The sequence below is a fragment of the Chaetura pelagica genome, unplaced genomic scaffold, assembly GCF_000747805.2.
Source record: "Chaetura pelagica isolate M959 unplaced genomic scaffold, ChaPel_1.0 scaffold1422, whole genome shotgun sequence".
Taxonomy (NCBI): domain Eukaryota; kingdom Metazoa; phylum Chordata; class Aves; order Apodiformes; family Apodidae; genus Chaetura; species Chaetura pelagica.
Window position 1 is genome coordinate 9,290 of NW_009952431.1, and position 14,021 is coordinate 23,310.

The window sequence follows — 14,021 nt, forward strand, 5'->3', positions numbered from 1 at the left end:
CTTCCTTCTCCCTCCCTCCCCCCTCTCTTCTCCTGTGCTGAGTTCTCCCCTCCTGCCCCATCCCCTCCTGGCCCATCCCCTCTGAAGAACCAGCAGGACACCTCAGCACCTTTGCACCTCAGCAGCTCTTGTCTTCTCCCCTGCCCAGGCCTGCTGGAGAGGGTCCAAGCAGCGCAGAGCTTACCTGGAGAGGCTGCGCTACCTGGAAGCCAACGTGGCTGCTGCCATCAAGGTTTGGGGACTTCTCCTTCACCCTTTGCTCCCAGCTTGGGCATCACCACCTGCTTGCTTGGTGTCATTTCCCCCCTGCTCAGTAAACAGGCACCAGGGGGTGTCAAACACAAAGCCAGGCTGGTGGGAATGGATGGAGCAGCCAAGGAGAAGGACTTGGGGGTGTTGGGGCAGGAGAAGCTCAACATGAGGCAGCACGACGTGCTGGAGCCCAGAAACCCCCCGTGTCCTGGGCTGTCACCAGCAGTGTGAGCAGCAGGGCCAGGGAGGGGATTGTCCCCTCTGCTGAGACCCCCTGCAGGGCTGGGAACAGCTCTGGGGTCCCCAACACAGGGAGGACATGGAGCTGTTGGAGAGAGTCCAGAGGAGGCCCCGGAGATGCTGGGAGGGCTGGAGCAGCTCTGGAGCCAGGCTGGGAGAGTTGGGGTGTTGAGCCTGGAGAGGAGAAGGCTCCAGGGAGACCTTAGAGCAGCTTCCAGGGCCTGAAGGGGCTCCAGGAAAGCTGGGGAGGGACTTGGGACAAGGGCAGGGAGGGATGGGATGAGGGGGAGGGATGAAAAGTGGGAGAGGGAGCTGGAGGTTGGAGCTGAGGAGGGAATTGTGGAGTGTGAGGGTGGGGAGAGCCTGGGCCAGGTTGCCCAGAGAAGCTGTGGCTGCCCCATCCCTGGGGGTGTTGAAGGGCAGGTTGGATGGGGCTTGGAGCAGCCTGGGCTGCTGGGAGGTGTCCCTGCCCATGGGGGATTGGATCTAGATGATCTCTAAGGTCCCTTCCAACCCAAACCATTCCATGATTCTATTTCAGCTAGACCAGGGCACATGGGGCACCATGTGAAAGCTTGGGGAGGAGCTTGGGCTGGGGAGTATTTCTTGCAAACCTCCCCATGGTTTTCCCCCTTTCCACTCACTTGCTTTGGCCAAGTGAGTCCTTCCAGTTTCCAACTGCTTGACCATCTCTCCCAGATCCAAGCAGGGGTGAGGATGTGGCTGGTCCGGAGAAGGTACCAGGAGAGGCTGAGCTACTTCAGGCAGAACGTGAGTGATGGAACAAGGAGTGAAGCAGTTCCTGGGGGAGATGATGGGCTGGAAGGGGGACAATCCTGAGTGTGTGGTTGAATCTTTCCCCCTGGGGTCTTGTGGTGCAGAGGAGGAGAAACTGGTGCATTCTTGCATGGGGCTGGATGGAGAGGAGAAGCTGCCTGGTGGGTTTTGGAGGTCAAACTATCAGGCTCTAAAGTGTGAGGAGAGAGAAAACTCTCCAGTTCCATCCCAGACCAGCAAGGACTTTGAGATGCCCGTTGGAGGGGAAGGAATTTTGGGGGAGAGGGGGAATGTGGCTGTGGGAAACAAAGCTGAACCTCTGGAGTTGCTGCAGAGTCTGAACCACTGGACCTGGTGGGGAAGTGACCAGTAAGGAGGGTGAGATCCCTCCTGGGTTGCTGGACACCTTCATCCCAGGCAGATTCCCAGAGGTGTGAGCAGCCCCAGCCTGTCCTGTTCTTCTCCACTCCCTGGGTGTTTCAGGGGGAGCTCTGGAGAAACATCTCCCCCCCTTGTTTGTCCTTGGCAGGTTGAGGCTGTGGTTACCATCCAGGCTTTTGTGCGAGGGACCAAGGCCCGTGGGGACTACAGGGCGTTGGGTAAGAGCTGGTTCCTCTGCCCTGGAGAGGGAGGGAACTGGGAAGAGGACTCTGGCTCCTCCCTCCTTGGCCAGGTTGGCCAACAGTGGCCCCATGGCAAGCATGAGGGCTTGGTGGCCACTGGGCATCAGGTAGAGCTGCTCCCTTGGTTGTCCCCCCTTGGTGCCCTCTTTGTTCCCAAAGGCTTCTGGGGAGGAACCATGGAATTGTTTCAGTTGGAAAAGACCTTCAAGGTCATCAAATCCAACCATTAAACTTGTCCCTCAGCACCACGTGAGGAGTTACAGAGCATGACACCATCGTGTCCTTGGGGCTGCAAGATGATGGGTTTTTGGGAAGGGGGATGGAGGGATCTTGGCGAGATGCTGGGGGCCTGAGGGCACAGGGTGGGGTGGTTGCTCAGGGCTCCCCACGAGTGTTGGTGGTATCTCCATGCCTTGCTGCAGTCCATGCCAGGAACCCACCGCTCAGCATCGTCCGGCGCTTTGCCCACCTGCTGGAGCAGAGCCAGCACGACTTCTGGGAGGAGGCTGAGGTGCTGAAGCTGCAGGAGGAGGTGGTGAAGAGGATCCGTGCCCACCGGCAGCTGGAGAGTGACCTGGACCTCATGGACATCAAGATTGGGCTGCTGGTCAAGAACAGGATCACCCTGCAGGTGTGGAATGGGGCCTGGTGGGACCTTGGCCATAGTTCATCCAGCACAGGGACCTCCCCTTCTTGGCACCACACCTTGAACTTTGCTTTTGAAGCCCCACCTGAAGGCTTCAACTGGATGGTTAGGGGGGCATTGAGGTGCCTCTGACTCCCCAGAAGCTGGGATGAAGGCCAGGGCTTGCCAGCAGTCACCAACACCTCTTGTCTCCTTGCTCCAGGAGGTGGTGTCCCACTGCAAGAAGCTGACCAAGAAGAACAAGGAGCAGCTCTCAGAGATGATGTCCATCGACAAGCAGAAGGGGCTCAAGTCTCTCAGCAAGGAGAAGAGGCAGAAGCTGGAGGCCTATCAGCACCTCTTCTACCTGCTGCAGGTGGGGCTCTGCTGTGGCCACCATCTGGGGGAGCAGCATGGGGACCTGGGCCTCCTGCCACCCCGTGGCCCTGGAGACCAGCTTGGTGCTCCTCACCCCTGCAGACCCAGCCCGTCTACTTGGCCAGGCTGATCTTCCAGATGCCCCAGAACAAGTCCACCAAGTTCATGGAGTCTGTGATCTTCACACTTTACAACTATGCATCCAACCCCCGGGAGGCTTTTCTGCTGCTCCAGCTCTTCAAAGCTGCCCTGCAGGAGGAGATCAGGTCAGGCCACGGGTGCTCCAGGCTGGGGACAGGTCTGGGACAAGGCTGGAGCAGTTTGGACACAGTTCTCTCCTCTGGCTTCTCCTTCTTGCATTGGAGGGCAAACACGGCTCCATCCCGTCCGTCCCATCTCTCCACAGGTCCAAGGTGGACCATGTCCACGACATCCTGACAGGGAATGCCAAGGTGATCCAGCTGGTGGTCACCTTCTACCGGAGGGCGCGGGGGCAGAACGCCCTGCGGCAGATCCTGGGGGGCCCCGTGGAGCAGGTCCTGCAGGACAGGACCCTCAGCATCCGCACCGACCCCGTGGACATCTACAAAGCCTGGGTCAACCAGAGCGAGTCACAGAGCGGGCAGAGGAGGTCAGAGCCTGGGGCCAGGAGGCTTGGTCCCACCACAGGGTGATGATGGGCGTTGGGATGGTGATGGGGACCTTGTCTTCCACCCACAGTGAGCTCCCCTATGAGGTCAGCCCCGAGCAGGCCCTCAGCCACCCTGAGGTGCAAAGGAGGTTGGATATTTCCATCCGGAACCTCCTTGTGATGACTGACAAGTTTGTCTCTGCCATCACCTCTTCCGTGGACAAGATCCCGTGAGTATCTCTGTGGTTTTGTGGGTCCCTGCAGCTCCGTGGGCTTGGAGGTTGTTTCAGCAGGGTCTTGGAAGGGGAGGTTGGGTGGTGGGGACTTCCTGGCTCCGTGGCTGCTGCAGGACTGAGCTCCTGCTCTGCCAATGAGGGGAAACTCAACCATCAGTGGGTGCTTCTGCTCCTCAAGCAATGCCCTGGTGGGCTTGGCTGCTCTTGCCACTCCATTTCTGAGGGCTTCAGAACTGGTGTTGAGGTGTCTCCAAGGAAGAAGATGAGCTCTGGGATGATCTCAGATGAGGGCTTCCTCCTGGGATGTCTGGGCTGTCCGTGGGGTAGGAGATGGAGCTGGGGGTGCTGCAGCCACCAGCCCTCCCTATGGGCTCCTCCATCAACCCAAGGCTGGGGGCTTCCCACTTCTCGGGTGATGGGGTGGTAGGAATGGGGCAGGATGGTCAAGCCTGGTGGGAAAGCTCTCTCTGCCCCCTCCTCAGCTATGGGATGCGCTACGTGGCCAAAATCCTGAGGACGTCCTTGGCTGAGAAGTTCCCCAAGGCCCCGGAGGAGGAGATCGACAAGGTACTGCTGGGGCTCAACCATCTGTGGGTGTGAAGGGCCAGTATCCTCCAGGGAAGGTCAAGTCCTCTTGACTTGAAGGTGTTTTTAAGCCAACATTTCCCTTGAAATTTGCTTTTGAAGCCCCACCTGAAGGCTTCAACTGGATGGTTTGGGGAGCATTGAGGTGCCCCTGACTCCCCAGAAGCCACCAAGGTGGTGGCCAAGAGTGGTCCCACCAGGATGGAGCAGCTGAGCTACCACCTCCTTGGGCACCCATCCCATGTTCTCCCCAGCCTGTCTTGTGCCCTAGATCGTGGGGAACCTGCTCTACTACCGCTTCATGAACCCAGCAGTGGTGGCCCCTGATGGCTTTGACATTGTGGACATCTCAGCTGGGGTGACCCTGCACCCCGACCAGCGCCGCAGCCTGGGCTCCATCGCCAAGGTGCTGCAGCACCTGGCCACCCACAGGGCCTTGGATGGGGAGAACACCCACCTCTGTGGGGTCAACTCCTACCTGGAGAACACCTACCACAAGTTCAGGTGGGCAACAAGATGGTATCTGGCTGGGGTGATGGCTAGAGGATGGTGGGAGGGTTCCTGGGGATGACTGAAGAGACCCAGAAACCCCCTGTGTCCTGGGCTGTCACCAGCAGTGTGAGCAGCAGGGCCAGGGAGGGGATTGTCCCCTCTGCTCTGCTCTGCTGAGACCCCCTGCAGGGCTGGGAACAGCTCTGGGGTCCCCAACACAGGGAGGACATGGAGCTGTTGGAGAGAGTCCAGAGGAGGCCCCGGAGATGCTGGGAGGGCTGGAGCAGCTCTGGAGCCAGGCTGGGAGAGTTGGGGTGTTGAGCCTGGAGAGGAGAAGGCTCCAGGGAGACCTTAGAGCAGCTTCCAGGGCCTGAAGGGGCTCCAGGAAAGCTGGGGAGGGACTTGGGCCAAGGGCAGGGAGGGATGGGATGAGGGGGAGGGATGAAAAGTGGGAGAGGGAGCTGGAGGTTGGAGCTGAGGAGGGAATTGTGGAGTGTGAGGGTGGGGAGAGCCTGGGCCAGGTTGCCCAGGGAAGCTGTGGCTGCCCCATCCCTGGGGGTGTTGAAGGGCAGGTTGGATGGGGCTTGGAGCAGCCTGGGCTGCTGGGAGGTGTCCCTGCCCATGCAGGGATGGGACTGGATGATCTTGAAGGTCCCTTCCAACCCAAACCACCCCATGACTCTGCAGGAAGTTCATCTCTGCTGCCTGCTGTGTCCCAGAGCCAGAAGAGAGGTTTAACATAGATAAGTACTCGGAGCTGGTGACAGTGGCCAAACCTGTCATCTACATCACGGTGGGGGAGCTCATCAACACCCACAAGGTAGGGGCATGAAATTCATCCACCAACAAGCAGGTTCCACTTCTTCTCCTCCCACCACCTGGGCTTCCTGCTGCATTTCATCACCCTCCTTTGTGTCCTACCCCCAGCATGGGGGTGCTTTCTTTTCTAAGAAAGAAAAGATTCCTCTTTCTGCAGGTTCTCCTCAGCTTGTCCTCCCCTGAACCTCATAACCTTGTAGTTCCCTCTTGGGTGCCGAGTTCCCACCTTTGCTCCCTGTTTCTCTACTTGTCCCTTGGCCACTGACTCTCCTCCCTTGCACCATCCAGCTCCTCCTGGAGCACCAGGACTCCATTGCACCACACCATGGAGATCCCCTGCATGAGCTTCTGGAGGATCTTGAGGAGGTTCCTATGGTCCAGTCCCTTGTTGGTAGGTAGAACCCACCCTGCCAGGAGGAGGATGGAGATCAGGATGCTTCTCTTGCATGAAGCTCCATCAGGATGGCTTTATACATGGGGAATCCAGCCCTCCTGAGCCCCACGTGGCTACCAGGGCTCTTTTTGTCCTCCTAGGGGAGAACATTCCCAACACAGTGGACACCAGTGCTGACCAGCTCAGCAAACTGGAGATCTCCCTCACCCTCACCAGCAAACTGGTGCCAGCAGCCAGCAGTGAGGAGAGTGACACGAGGAGCTTGTTGCTGAGGTGAGGATGGACTCTGGGGGCTTCAGAGGAGCTGGCTGGGGGTTGGGGTGCCCAACGGGGGGCAAGAAAGCCTTGGGAGGCAACCAAACCATGTTGCTCCTCTGATGGAAGGAGGGTGATGGTCTGTGGTGGACACACCTGACCTCTCTTCCTCTGGTCTCCAGCACCAAGCAGATGCTGGTGGATGTGATCCAGTCCCAGCCAGGAGATTCCCTCCAGGAGATCCTGTGGACACCAGCCTCCCAGCACGAGGTGAGGCTGCTGCTGGGAAGGAGCCAGAAGGCTCCTTGAGGAAAAGCTGCCCTGCTCCTCTCGTGGGCTTGGACGCTGCTCCTGTGCTCCAGCAGTGGCTGGGGCTGCGTTTTCCAGAAGAAGCTCAAGTTTTTGGGAGTATTTTGGGTGTTTTGGGGGCAGAAGAGGCTGATACCCAAGTGTGTGTGGGTGAAAGGGGTTGGTGGCTCCATCTCCCAACGTCGTGTTCCAGCCAGGGCCCAGGCTCTCCCTCTTCTCCTCCCCAGGAAGCCTCCCACCAGCAGCTGCTGGGCAGGCAGGCCCTGTGGGATGCCCAGAGCCCTGCCCAGCTGAGGGACAACCCCTCCCTGGCTGCCACCAGGCACCTCTCCCTGGAGGAGAAGAAGCGCAAGATCATCCGCAACCTGCGGCGCCTGGAGAGCCTGGGGCTGGTGGCCTCTGCCCACCACTACCAGGAGCTGATCAACCAGCTGGCCAAGGTACGCCGAGGAGGTCGAGGCTGGAGGTCACCTCGAAACCCACCTGTGATCCTGCTCTGGTGCTTGGATGGGTTGCACCAGCTTTGCTTTCCTCCAGGACATCCGGGAGCAGCGGCGCCACCGGCAGCAGCGCCGGGGGGAGCTCCTGAAGCTGAGGGAGACCCTGGAGGGCCTCAACACCAAGACCTTGTTCTATGAGGAGCAAATTGATTATTACAACCAGTACATCAAGACCTGCCTCGACAACCTGGCAGCCAGCAACAGGTACGTTTCCTCCCCCCCCAGATAAACCTGGTGGTCACCAGTGGTGTTTAATGTCTTCATCCGTGGTCTGGGTGAGGGGATGGGGGGCAACCTCAGTCAGTTGGCAGGTGACAGGTTGGATCGATGGGTTGAGGCTCATGCAGAGGGACCTGGACAGGCTGGATCCATGGGCTGAGGCCAATGGTGTGAGGTTCAAGGCCAAGCTGTGGGTCCTGCACTTGGGTCACACCAACCCCTGGGGGGCAATCTCAGTCAGTTGGCAGGTGACAGGTTGGATCGATGGGTTGAGGCTCATGCAGAGGGACCTGGACAGGCTGGATCCATGGGCTGAGGCCAATGGTGTGAGGTTCAAGGCCAAGCTGTGGGTCCTGCACTTGGGTCACACCAACCCCAGGCAACGCTCCAGGCTTGGGGAGGAGCAGCTGGAAAGTGCCCGTGGGAAAAGGACCTGGGGGGGTTGGTTGACACGGGCTGAACATGAGCCAGAGAGTGCCCAGGTGGCCAAGGAGGCCACCAGCATCCTGGCTGGTGTCAGCACTGGGGTGGCCACAGGAGCAGGGCAGGGATTGTCCCCCTGTGCTGGGCACTGGGGAGGGGACACCTGGAATCCTGGGGGCAGGTCTGGGCCCCTCAGGACAAGAAGGACATGGAGGGGCTGGAGCGTGTCCAGGGAAGGGCAACGGGGCTGGGGAAGGGGCTGGAGCACAAGTGTGAGCAGGAGCAGCTGAGGGAGCTGGGGGTGTCCAGCCTGGAGAGCAGGAGGTGAGGGGAGACCTGCTGGCTCTGCAGCTGCTGAGAGGAGGTTGGAGCCAGGGGGGTCGGGCTCTGCTCCCCAGGAACAAGGGATGGGACAAGAGGAAAGGGCCTCAAGTTGCCCAGGGGAGGTTGAGGTTGGATCCTGGGAACAATTCCTTCCTGGGAAGGGTTGTCAGGCCCTGGCCCAGGCTGCCCAGGGTGGAGTCCCCATCCCTGGAGGGGTTTCCAAGATGTGGTGCTGAGGGACCTGGGGCAGTGGGGACTGGGCAGGGCTGGGGGAACAGTGGGACTGGGTGATCTTCAAGGTCTTTTCCAACCAAGGTGATGCTGTGATTCTGCAATGAACCCAGAGTTCTCTTTTAGGCCTGGTAAATAATGAATATTTGTCTTACCAAGGCACAATTACCAGGCTCTGACGAGCAAAAAGGGCTAATTTCAGCCTTAACCCTGACAGATGGACCTGATAATCTTAGAGGCCTTTTCCAACCTTAAAGACTCTCTGATTCTGTGACCTTGTCACCCCCTCCTTACCCAGGATGATCACAGATGTGGTCCCATCTCCAACCTCCTCATCCTGGGTGCGGCTGATCTCAATCATGGATTTGGCAGCTGGATGCTGGACCTGGATCTGGTCAGGAGCAAGGGGAGAGGTTTTATTCCAGAAATACTAAAGCTGAGACGTCACACATGGCTCAGAGGAACAAATTCCACACCTTGGGATAACCAAAGGCATTCTGCTGAACTACTTCTAATGTTTTTCTTTCTTTCTGAGAACAAAACCAAGTCCTTTTATTTCACAACGTTGGGCTTCCCACAGTTTTTCAGGGATTATGACTTTTGTGATGTTATTTTAACTTGCACAGGAAGGCAGCAATGAGTTGAGCCAGCAACATGCCCTGGTGGCCAAGAGGGCCAGTGCCATCCTGGGGGCATCAAGAGGAGTGTGGCCAGCAGGTCAGGGAGGTTCTCCTTTCACTCTGCTCTGCCCGGGGGGGCCTCACCTGGAGAACTGAGTCCAGTTCTGGGCTCCCCAGTTTATCAAGGACAAGGAACTACTGGAGAGAGTCCAGCACAGGGACACGAGGGTGATCAAGGGCCTGGAGCATCTGCCCTGTGAGGAAAGGCTGGGAGAGCTGGGGCTGTTCAGCCTGGAGAAGAGAAGGCTGAAGGGGGGAATCTCATCAACCCTTATCAATATCTCCAGGGGGTGTCAGGAGGGTGGGACCAATCTCTTCTGAGCAGTGCCCAGTGACAGGACAAGGGGCAATGGGCACAAACTGGAGCACAGGAGGGTCAAGTTAAACAGAAGGAGAAACTTCTTTCCTGTGAGGGTGACAGAGCCCTGGGACAGGCTGCCCAGGGAGGCTGTGGAGTCTCCTTCTCTGGAGACATTCCCAACCCATCTGGATGTGTTCTGTGGGATCTACTGTAGGGGATCCTGCTCTGGCAGGGGGTTAGACTGGATGATCTTCAGAGGTCCCAACCCCCACCATTCTGGATGCAAAACAATTACCAGAGAATTGACATCACTTCAGTAAAACCTCCATGAAAACCCACCACCCTGGGATCAAACACACTTCTGAGGAGCGTGTTTGTTGGAAGTATTTAACATGTCCCCAGTAAGGACCCAACCTGGTCTCAGTGCTCATTGCTTGCTGGCTCTCAGAAGATGAAATAACTGGGCCTGGCAGCTCTGGGACTGTCCCTGGAGGACACTGACTCCCACGTTCAGCTGGGTTGAGGCTCATGCAGAGGGACCTGGACAGGCTGGATCCATGGGCTGAGGCCAATGGTGTGAGGTTCAAGGCCAAGCTGTGGGTCCTGCACTTGGGTCACACCAACCCCAGGCAATGCTCCGGGCTTGGGGAGGAGCAGCTGGAAAGTGCCCGTGGGAAAAGGACCTGGGGGGGTTGGTTGACAAGGGCTGAACATGAGCCAGAGAGTGCCCAGGTGGCCAAGGAGGCCACCAGCATCCTGGCTGGTGGCAGCACAGGGTGGGCAACAGGAGCAGGGCAGGGATTGTCCCCCTGTGCTGGGACTGGGGAGGGGGCACCTGGAGTCCTGGGGGCAGGTCTGGGCCCCTCAGGACAAGAAGGACATGGAGGGGCTGGAGCGTGTCCAGGGAAGGGACACGGAGCTGGGGAAGGGGCTGGAGCAGGAGGAGAAGGGGCTGGAGAACTTGGGAGGAGCAGCTGAGGGAGCTGGGGGTGCTGATCCTGGAGCAAAGAAGGCTGAGGGGAGACCTTCTGGCTCTGCAGCTGCTGAGAGGGGGTTGGAGCCAGGGGGGTCGGGCTCTGCTCCCCAGGAACAAGGGATGGGACAAGAGGAAAGGGCCTCAAGTTGCCCAGGGGAGGTTGAGGTTGGATCCTGGGAACAATTCCTTCCTGGGAAGGGTTGTCAGGCCCTGGCCCAGGCTGCCCAGGGTGGAGTCCCCATCCCTGGAGGGGTTTCCAAGATGTGGTGCTGAGGGACCTGGGGCAGTGGGGACTGGGCAGGGCTGGGGGAACAGTGGGACTGGGTGATCTCAAAGGCCTTTTTCAACCCAAACCATCTCATGACTCCATGCTGTGAGTCCTGGAGATGTTTGGGCTCTGAGCTGTAGCCCATGTCTGGAGACCAGCTCAGGTCCCTTCTCTTCCAGGGTCAGTGGGAAGGCCAAGAAGCTGCAGCCCCTGCACTACACAGCAGCCCAGCTGCTGGAGAAGGGGGTGCTGCTGGAGATTGAGGACCTGCCCCACAGCCAGTAGGTAGCCCCTGGGCCACGAGCTGCTGCAGCACCAAGCTGGGGCAGGCAGGGGACACTAGCCCAGGAGGAGGGGGTGTGTGGACCCCCCACTGTCCCCAGGAGGCTGGGCTGGGTTGTGTGGGAGAACATGAGAGCTGAGGTTCAGAGGGAGGTTTGTGGTCTGGTTTTGTGTGTGCTGAGGGTGGGTGACCTGCTCTTTGGTTGCATTTAAGCTGTGAAGGTCCTTTTGGGAATGAATGAATGAATGAATGAATGAATGAATGAATGAATGAATGGGCAGTGGGGTGGATGGAGAGCTGGGGTGTGACAGGTCTCAGAGAGTCAGGGTGGAGCTGGAGGCCAGAAACCAGTGGTGTCCTCCAGGGGTCAGTACTTGGTCTGGTCTTGTTCACAGTGTTCATCAAGGACCTGGATGAGGGGACAGATGTGACCTCAGCAAGTTCACTGATAACACCAAACTGGGAGGGGTGGTGACACTCCAGGGGCCTGTGCTGCCATCCTGGGTGACCTGGACAGGCTGGGGAGCTGGGCAGAGAAGAACCTCGTGAGGTTCAGTAAGGGCAAGTGTAGGGTCCTGCACCTGGGAAGGAAGAACCCCAAGCACCAGTAGAGGTGAGGGGTGGATCTGCTGGAGAGCAGTTTGGAGGAGGAGGATCTTGGAGTCCTGATAGACAGTGACTGATCCATGAGCCAGGAATGTGCCCTTGTGGCCAAGGAGGCCAATGGAATCCTGGGCTACATAAAGAAGAGTGTGGCCAGTAGGTCCAGGGAGGTCATTTTCCCCCTCTGCTCTGGCCTGGTGAGGCCACAGCTGGGACCAGTTCTGGGCTCTCCAGTTCGAGAGAGACAGGGAGATACTGGAGAGAGTCCAGGGGAGGGTGATGAAGGTGACTGGGGGGGTTGGAGCATCTCTTTGGTGAGGAAAGGTCAAAAGAGCTGGGACTGATCAGCCTGGAGAGGAGAAGGCTGAGGGGAGACCTTATCAGTGGATGCATCTCAGGGTGGGGGCAGGAAGATGGAAACAGGCTCTTCCCAGTAGCTCCCAGTGTCAGAATAAGGGGCAATGGGTACAAGCTGGACCACGGGAAGTTCCACTGAAGTATGAGGAAAAGCTTCTTCCTGGTGAGGGTGGCAGAGCCCTGGGACAGGCTGCCCAGGGGCTGTGGAGCCCCCAGCTCTGCAGACATTCCCAACCCACCCAGATGCAGCCCTGGGTGACCCCTGCTGCACTGGGAGAGCTGAACTGGGTCATCTCTGGAGGTCCCTTCCAGCTCCAGCAGGGCTCTGAGTGTCTCTCTGCCCCTGCAGGTTCAAGAACGTGATCTTTGACATCAGCCCCTGCCAGGACCCAGGCAGGTTCCAGGTGACAGCCAAGTTCCTGGGCATTGACATGGAGCACTTCCAGCTGCACTACCAGGTGGGAACCCCTCCTGGGGACCAGGACAACCTGGGGGAGGGGGCCCAGGGGGTGGATGGGAAGGGACATCTCTAAGCCAGGACACTGGCACAGCCCTGGCTCATCTGCTCATGTCCTGGACCCCAGGGGTGGATGGTGGCTCCAAACCTGGCTGCTTTTGGGGGAGATCAGAGCCCATGGGGAGCCCTGCCTGGGGACAACCTTGCCAGGAGTCTCCCTGCTCTGTGTCCTCATGCAAATCCAACTCCCAGCTCCCCTGGGAGCTCCTGAAGGTGATGCCCAAGGTGAGACAACCCCATCCCCTGGCTGGTGGTGACAGTCACCTCTCCCCCAGGACCTGCTGCAGCTGCAGTACGAGGGCGTTGCTGTCATGAAGATGTTCAACAAGGCCAAGGTCAACGTCAACCTGCTCATTTTCCTCCTCAACAAGAAGTTCTTCAAGAAGTAACAGGCTGGGGAAAGCTATGGGGAGTTGGGGGTGGGGTGACAAACCTGCCCAAGAACCACCTTCAGGGGTTTTGGGTGGTCCTTGGCCAGCATGTCCCCCTGGTGGGGAAAGTTGCTGCTAAGGAAGCTTTTCTGCTCGAGATGCTTCAGCACCCACAGCCAAGGGGGAGAGGGGAGGGCTCATGGCTCAGCCCTGGGCAACCCAAACTGGGTTGGTGGCCACCTAAGAGCCCCCAGCCCCCCTGAGCTGGCACCAAAGGACGTGGCTTCTGCAGCTTTCGCAGCCCCTGGAGCTTTAAACATATTTTTTCTGGTGGGTATTTTGGGCTGTTTGGCTCCTATGATGCTCAGAGGTGGCTGCTGAGGGACACTCTGGGTTTCTGGACACTAATTATGGCTTTTTAGTGATGAAATAAAGGTATTTTAATATATTTTCCTCCCACTGAAAAGGTGGGAATCACAGCATTAGGCTAGATCTTCTCCATCCTTCCCCCAGAGGCAATAAGGGCTGGTGAAGGTCCCCATGGGCTGCCCTCCAGGAGATCAAGGTGCCATAGGAGCATTTTGGGAGTTAAAAATGAATTTAAGTGCCTGCTCTCCAGCCAGGCTGGGGCAGAAATAGAGGAGAGGCCCCAGGAGAGCCTCAGAGCAGGGACCTCTCCTCTCCTCTGGACCACGTTGGTGCCTGGAGCAACCCTGTCCCCCCCTTGAGTTCCTCTGGTGATGAATTAGGTTTAAATTGTGGCTTAATGACCAAGTTTGGCCACAGCTGCTTCTCAAGCACTTTCTCCTCCATGAAAGCTCCTTCTCCAGCCCCTTCCATGTGATGGGCAAGGAGCTGCTCCTGTTCCCAGGCCTCCTCCCAGCCCCACGAGCACCAGGTCTCCACCTGCTCCACAAAGGACCTTCTTGGGAGGTACCCAAATAGGAATCTCCATCCCTCCTTCAGTAGCTGCCTCAGCACCTTGAGGTGGCTTAATGGTACCTGAGCTCTTGGCAGCTACTGTGTCCATCCTCTCTTGGGAAAGTGATGTTTGTGTGGTTTTCATGTGTAGGTTTGGTTTTTCTTCCCTTTCCTGTCTCATCTAAAAGCTGCAAAGGGACCTTCTCCCTCCCCAGCTCTGCTCATTTAACCTAAATAAAGATATATGAGAAAACAGAAGGTGATTCTTTCTCCTTAACCCAGCTCTGTGCTCCTCACCTGCCTGGTGGCATCTCCCACAGCACCTTGACCCTGGAGCAGGGTGTCCCCGTGGCTTAGGGGAGTAGTTGCCATCTTAGCTGGGAATTGGCTTGGGGCAAGGAGAGTTGTTGCCACCTTAACCAGGAGTTGGC

At 58.1% G+C, this 14,021-nt stretch overlaps 1 protein-coding gene across 1 annotated transcript in view; it reads left to right on the top strand.

Moving 5' to 3' along the window:
* The window catches only part of LOC104398222 (ras GTPase-activating-like protein IQGAP3), a gene marked incomplete at its 5' end in the record, with an annotated part of 21,753 nt that extends 9,066 nt beyond the window's left edge, over positions 1-12,687 (top strand). The window contains 18 exons of the mRNA XM_010008276.1: positions 1,164-1,263; positions 1,799-1,868; positions 2,315-2,523; positions 2,741-2,893; positions 2,998-3,161; positions 3,302-3,526; positions 3,616-3,756; positions 4,245-4,329; positions 4,619-4,851; positions 5,527-5,659; positions 5,947-6,049; positions 6,193-6,325; positions 6,490-6,577; positions 6,844-7,056; positions 7,154-7,320; positions 10,718-10,819; positions 12,131-12,239; positions 12,574-12,687. Of these exons, the coding sequence (XP_010006578.1) occupies positions 1,164-1,263; positions 1,799-1,868; positions 2,315-2,523; positions 2,741-2,893; positions 2,998-3,161; positions 3,302-3,526; positions 3,616-3,756; positions 4,245-4,329; positions 4,619-4,851; positions 5,527-5,659; positions 5,947-6,049; positions 6,193-6,325; positions 6,490-6,577; positions 6,844-7,056; positions 7,154-7,320; positions 10,718-10,819; positions 12,131-12,239; positions 12,574-12,687 (2,542 nt within the window). The remainder of the gene's footprint in view (positions 1-1,163; positions 1,264-1,798; positions 1,869-2,314; positions 2,524-2,740; positions 2,894-2,997; positions 3,162-3,301; positions 3,527-3,615; positions 3,757-4,244; positions 4,330-4,618; positions 4,852-5,526; positions 5,660-5,946; positions 6,050-6,192; positions 6,326-6,489; positions 6,578-6,843; positions 7,057-7,153; positions 7,321-10,717; positions 10,820-12,130; positions 12,240-12,573) is intronic.
* Between the last annotated feature and the right edge of the window lie 1,334 nt (positions 12,688-14,021).